This window comes from Euprymna scolopes, chromosome 27, assembly GCF_053919585.1.
Source record: "Euprymna scolopes isolate OS-2025 chromosome 27, ASM5391958v1, whole genome shotgun sequence".
NCBI classification, from domain to species: domain Eukaryota; kingdom Metazoa; phylum Mollusca; class Cephalopoda; order Sepiida; family Sepiolidae; genus Euprymna; species Euprymna scolopes.
This window is the reverse complement of record NC_136508.1, coordinates 36,749,464-36,756,314: the sequence shown is the minus strand read 5'-3', so window position 1 is coordinate 36,756,314 and position 6,851 is coordinate 36,749,464. Positions and strand designations below refer to the sequence as shown.

General features: G+C 37.4%; 1 protein-coding gene across 1 annotated transcript; it reads right to left on the bottom strand.

Annotated features, from left to right (window-relative positions):
- Window positions 1–283: 283 nt before the first annotated feature.
- LOC145248825 (COMM domain-containing protein 5-like) lies at window positions 284–4,126 on the bottom strand. The gene has a single exon (XM_080110515.1). The coding sequence runs from the start codon at window positions 4,035–4,037 to the stop codon at window positions 3,321–3,323; it is 717 nt and encodes a 238-aa protein (XP_079966641.1). The 5' UTR covers window positions 4,038–4,126; the 3' UTR covers window positions 284–3,320.
- Window positions 4,127–6,851: the final 2,725 nt, after the last annotated feature.

Sequence of the window (6,851 nt, the reverse complement as noted above, 5' to 3'; positions counted from 1 at the left end):
TAATGTCATCAAGTATTTTTTTTTTTTTTTTTACAGCAAAAAAACAATTTGTTATGATACCGAGCAAAAGGTTCGATTTTTAGGAAGAAAAGCTAGTATTAAAGATGGAGAGGGAGTGTCGGCGCTTTACCTGAAGTTATCTCCCTTTGGCATTTCTAAAATTCAAACAAATTTTTTTCAAATCCAAGATGGCTGCCTTCAACGCGCTCTCATAAAAACATGTTTTTCTGCTGTAAAAAAAAAAATAAAGATTTGAAGTTATGAAATTAAAATAACATTTAAATTCAATTAATCTTATTTTTATTTCCAAGATCTGTGCATTGTAGTAATTCATAAAGGTCTAATCACCGTTAAAATAAATATTTTCCACTCTCGTTGATTCGGATATTTTATTCTGAGAACAAAATGTTTACAAAACAAAATTAGGCACAAGGCCAATCAAAAAATGAAGAGGGAGGTCTATGGTCATCCTTGTCACTGTACCTTTTTTTAACTAAGCTAATCCTAGCTAGAACTCTCAGTCACCATAATACCACACACATCAGGGATTGTCTTATTAAGACTTCCAAATCAAATTCTTTTTCTTTAAATCAAAATATATATAAAATTGAAAATCTTTGAAAACCAAGAAAGGTTAAAATATTTATGAAAATAACAACTTTAGAAATAAATCGGAATCTGAGAAAATATTGGAATCGTCCCATCACTAATATATGTGTGTGTGTGTGGGATTAAGCAATTGCCAACATCAAGTATCATTGTTCATTTGTGCTCTTAAATTTGTCCAGTTAAATTGACTTTTAACGATCCCGTTATGTCCACGGATCGTGAATCACTTGTCATATTAGTCATGGTTGTGACATTCATCCCGGGTCAGTTGGGCGAACGCTTTCCATTAAGTTGACTGTGTCTTCAATACTAGCTGACTAGGCATGGGGATCTAAGCCTGCTTATGTTATGAGTGCAAGTCATTCACGGTTCCAGCGACAGACCTCGTAAAGGTGAGGGTGCAGAATAAGTTCAGCAGCCTACTTCACTGTTCTGAGCAAGGTTTTGAATTGGTCACTGCAACGTTTCTTCCAGCCTGGTGGGGTGGTGCTGCTGCCACTGGGTCAATAACTTCACAGAAGAAGTCACCAGGGTTTCGACGAAAGGCATGGCCAAATCAACAAGGAGAAATTTTTCATATTGCCACCTGGACTTAGGGTTAGCATTAATAAACAGATGTCCCCCCCCCCTCATTTAACAATTTATTATCCCTGGCACTACTCAGTGATACACAAACCTCCTTTTGTGCATTCCGGCATATTTCTTGAGACATTTAATTGTTAAGTTACTTCCCCTGTTTTCTAGACAGTGTTAGATGATTTGGTGTCCCCAACGAAACATCTTACTACAGATATTTTGTATTATAATATGTAATATTTTTTATTATAAAAACATTTTAATGTGAACAATTCTTACTTTTATCTTTTTTAAAAAAAAGTGTATAATATTTATTTCTTGTAACTTTCTTATGTGAAAGATTCTTAAAAGTAAATATTTATTTTTTTTACAGAGAAGTATCATTCTTACACCAAACTACTTATAATACAAAACTACTACTAATAATAATTTAAGAATGTGATAAATTTCTTCAGTTAAAATATCTGTTAGAAGAGGTTTCGTTGAGGACGCCAAATCAGCTACCACCATCTAAAAAACAGGGGGAGTAACACAAGAATGAAAGGTCTTGAGAAATATGTCGGAATGCCAAAATTTGTTGATCATCACACATTATCTTTATATATATTTCTGATAGTACAATTGTCCAACATCGCTATTTTTTTAACTATATACAATATCTTTTTAGGGACCGTTCAAAGTCAACTTCAGCTACTTTCATAGAACCAGTTTTGTCTCCAGTCGTGTAGTTATGGGTTTTTCAAGTGTCATATGAACAGAACCGTTAACTGCCTGTTTTTAACGGACCAAAACGGGTAGAACCATCAATAAAACAAAGGGGGGGGGGAACAACAACAAATTAATTAATGTTGCCAAATGCAAGATAAATTACTTTCCTATTCTACCGACCTGGATAAGTCCCTTTTGTATTTTAACTTATTTTAAAGCGTTTATTTAGTTTAATACAAAACTAGTATCATCGCTAGCTGACAGACAATAATCTCTTAAAAAAATAAAAAGAAAAAATTAAACAGAATCCCAGCTAATTGTCATCGACCGTGCAAAAAATGTAAAGTTCAACCCAACTGTACATTTTTATTACAAGTATTTTTATGTAATCTGAGATTCCGGTGACCATCTAATGCCAGCCATTTTTTATCGTTCCAACTTAAAGTGGACAAATTGCTTTAAAATAAGTTGAAATAAAATAAATTAAAAATAACCCGCTAGTTAGAGTCTTGCCTTTTGGTAACATTTGTTATATATTTGTTTTTTGTTTTTTTTGGTGCTTCTGCAGAAATAGAATTTGAAGCAAACACATTACGTGTCATGTCGAAATTAATAATTCAAAAAGTGTGCTAGATCTAGTTTTTACAAAAAAAAAAAATAAATAAATAAATACTAGTTCGACATTTTGTATTTTGCAATAACAGATTTTAATTGAAAGCAAGGGAGATAAGTCAGTTTGCCATGCAGAATGGGTCGCAAAAGACTGTTCCACAATGAAATAAGATAATTCGATATATTTTATTTACTTGTAATTATTTTTATACTGAACTATTTTTCGTAATTGTTGGAATTTATACTAATTTCGACATGGCACAATGTTTTCAACTGAAATGCAGATTTCAAATCCTGCTGTTCGGCAAAAGCACTATATTTACTTTTTTTTTTTTTTGGTTCTTGTAAAAAATATCGGTACTTGTTAGGATAGAGTCGACAGATCTTTTAAATATGTCGTTTTAAGCAAAAACAATATTACCTACTTAATTGTCATGTCGAAAATAGTAATATATCCCAAAATTACGAAAACTCGTTGAGTAACAACTGCTATTGTGTCTTTAGTAATCAGCTAAAACAAAACACCAACCATTACATTAGCGAAAAGGAGAGATAAGTATGTCCCCTGTATTCGCAAAATTCAAGGTGGTTACGTGTAGGGAAAATGCCATTTTCCATAAACACTATTTTCGACATTTAAGTACTGTTTTTGCTTAAAAAAAAAAAAAGAATAAGAAATCGACCTGTCGACATTATCTTAAAAAGCAACAAAATATCCTCCAAAACAGTTTGGAGACGGGAGTGATTCTATAAAAAATAAATCACTCAATTTCATCAACCTGTCGTTTTTAAATGCGAGAAAATGCGATTTTGTTTTAATCGGCCAATCGTAAAATACTTCTTTTTTCTAAAGTCTCCATTTCCTTCAAAAGATACGAAACATTATAACGGAGTTCCTGGAATTTGGCAATTGGAATTTCGAATGTATGAATTTTTCCATTATTGAGGGTCATCTCCATTAATACACAAGGTTTCAAAACCCTGCTGAGGACACTGGTCAGAATCGTGGTGTCCACTCTCCACCGGAGATTGTCCAATTTTGGTAGAGAAGGTCTGGAATTGAATATAGAACTTTCGATCCGCGATCGATGCGGTCCGTAAACAATACTTTCCAAATCGGATACAAAGTCAGCAGGAATGTTTAGTTCGGCGAGGTCCTCCTTGAAAACCTCGGCTTTCAAAGAACCGACCGGCCTCTTCAGAGCACACATTAACAACGAATAAATTCCACTATAGATGACTTGCAAAGCTTCTTCGTCCACATCGTCTGTTGTAAATTCTTGGAAGCTCATTTCGACACGAGACCGGGCATTTTTTTCTTCTTCTGGGGTGAGAATGTCGGTGTCGCCTTCGTTCTCGGCCAGCGTAAGGCCGTCAACAATGTTGTGAAGAATCTTACGAAACGTTTTCTTGTCTATTTGCGATATCCGTTTAGACATAAATTTGATATCCTGTGGAATTCTCGGGCCCACAAAAAGGACTTTATCGCCGCTTATACTTCGCCCGGTTCCAACGACTTTGATAATCGACATGGTGTTTACCTTGTTCGGATTATATTATGCGACTTTACTTTTCTAGTAGACATCAAAAAGACGCCCCTCGATGACTATAGGAAGAACGTGACTACTACTTCCGGTTTTGAAACATAACCGGAGTAACGTCCGGTTTTGGTATAGTTTCTGTGTGTTTCTAAAATTTGTTACTTACATTGGTGATATAATCCTTGGCCTTTTGGTCAAGATCAAAGTGTAGCATCTGTTCCGGCAGATGCTGCAAGCTATGACTAGCTATGACTAGCTATGACTAGCAGGGACCAGATGTGGGGGCAACCCCACATGCCTGACCATTAACCAGCTCCCATTTCCCACCTCTCGGGAGCTGGTCCCCTTTTTCCCTTCCCCCTCCCTTCACTCCTCACATTAAAAATCGGCCTTGTGCCTAATTTGCTCGGTGGGGGAGCAAATAAATACCATCTGTTCCGGCAGATACTACACTTAAGATAATTTGTACCAGTCAATGGAGGGGAAACCCTCTATACTGGGACAATTATTATTTTTGGTAACCAGAGTGCCCCCTTTTTGCCTACTTTTAGGGGAGCTGGTTTTTACCTCACATTAAAAACGGCCTTGTGCCTAATTTGCTCAGTGGGGGAGCAAATAAATACCATCTGTTCCGGCAGATACTGCAAGCTATGACTAGCTATGACTAGCAAAGACCAGATGTGGGGGCAACCCCACATGCCTGACCTTTAACCAGCTCCCATTTCCCACCTCTCGGGAGCTGGTCCCCTTTTCCCTTTCCCCCTCCCTTCACTCCTCACATTAAAAATCGGCCTTGTGCCTAATTTGCTCGGTGGGGGAGCAAATAAATACCATCAAAGTGTAGTATCTGTTCCGGCAGATACTGCACTTAAGATAATTTGTACCAGTCAATGGAGGGGAAACCCTCTATACTGGGACAATTATTATTTTTGGTAACCAGAGTGCCCCCTTTTTGCCTACTTTTAGGGGAGCTGGTTTTTACCTCACATTAAAAACGGCCTTGTGCCTAATTTGCTCAGTGGGGGAGCAAATAAATACCATCTGTTCCGGCAGATGCTGCACTTAAGATAATTTGTACCAGTCAATGGAGGGGAAACCCTCTATACTAGGACAATTATTATTTTTGGTAACCAGAGTGCCCCCTTTTTGCCTACTTTTCGGGGAGCTGGTTTTTACCTCACATTAAAAACGGCCTTGTGCCTAATTTGCTCAGTGGGTGAGCAAATAAATACCATCTGTTCCGGCAGATGCTGCACTTAAGATAATTTGTACCAGTCAATGGAGGGGAAACCCTCTATACTAGGACAATTATTATTTTTGGTAACCAGAGTGCCCCCTTTTTGCCTACTTTTAGGGGAGCTGGTTTTTACCTCACATTAAAAACGGCCTTGTGCCTAATTTGCTCAGTGGGGGAGCAAATAAACACCATCTGTTCCGGCAGATGCTGCAAGCTATGACTAGCTATGACTAGCAAAGACCAGATGTGGGGGCAACCCCACATGCCTGACCTTTAGCCAGCTCCCATTTCCCACCTCTCGGGAGCTGGTCCCCTTTTTCCCTTCCCCCTCCCTTCACTCCTCACATTAAAAATTGGCCTTGTGCCTAATTTGCTCGGTGGGGGAGCAAATAAATACCATCAAAGTGTAGTATCTGTTCCGGCAGATACTGCACTTAAGATAATTTGTACCAGTCAATGGAGGGGAAACCCTCTATACTGGGACAATTATTATTTTTGGTAACCAGAGTGCCCCCTTTTTGCCTACTTTTAGGGGAGCTGGTTTTTACCTCACATTAAAAAAGGCCTTGTGCCTAATTTGCTCAGTGGGGGAGCAAATAAATACCATCTGTTCCGACAGATGCTGCAAGCTATGACTAGGAAAGACCAGATGTGGGGGCAACCCCACATGCCTGACCTTTAACCAGCTCCCATTTCCCACCTCTCGGGAGCTGGTCCCCTTTTCCCTTCCCCCTCACTTCACTCCTCACATTAAAAATTGGCCTTGTGCCTAATTTGCTCGGTGGGGGAGCAAATAAATACCATCTGTTCTTCAGATGCTGCACTTTTATTTCTTGTTCTCTTTCGGTGGAGGAGAAATCCTTCACGACTGAGACAATTTTTTTTTTGTACCTTTTCTCCACGTTAAAAAACGACCCTGGTGTCCCGTGGGGAGGCATAGTAAATAGGTACATTGGTGATAACCAACGCATTTCAGGTGAAAACATTACGTACTTAAGAAATTACATGGCGAAATTAATATAACCGCCCCCCCCCAAACTACGAAAAATGATCAAGTAGAGAAATAATTATAAGTAAAATAGAATTTATCGAACGATCAAATTTTATTCTATGTTTTAATGTGAAAATTTGTGCGCCTAATTCAGTGTGATAAACAAGGGAGATAACCATTGACGTAAATCAAGGGTTCTCCATCTTTAAACATGATATCTGGGAATGTAATTGTGGCAGATATATTTAAAATGCTTCTACGATTTTTCGTAATTTTTTGAATTTATACTAATTTGGACATGACACTTAAGTTCATAATAATGTTTTCACCTGACAGGCGTTGGTTAAAAAAAAAAAAAAAAAAAAATCCCCAATGTAAGCAACTAGAGAAAATTGAATATTATCATTTGAACTATAAAATGTGTGTTTTTGATATCTTGAAGCTGTTGGCTCCTAACATAGCTGCCAAATTGATTTCTTTGATTTCGTGGATTTTAAAAAATTTTAACTGATAGTTTATATCCACCTTCTAAATAAAAACAAAACTAAAGAAAAATGAGTACAATGTACATATCCGT

Excerpts from the sequence above, each read along its gene's own strand:
- LOC145248825 (XM_080110515.1), bottom strand. The coding sequence starts at position 4,037 with ATGTCGATTATCAAAGTCGTTGGAACCGGGCGAAGTATAAGCGGCGAT.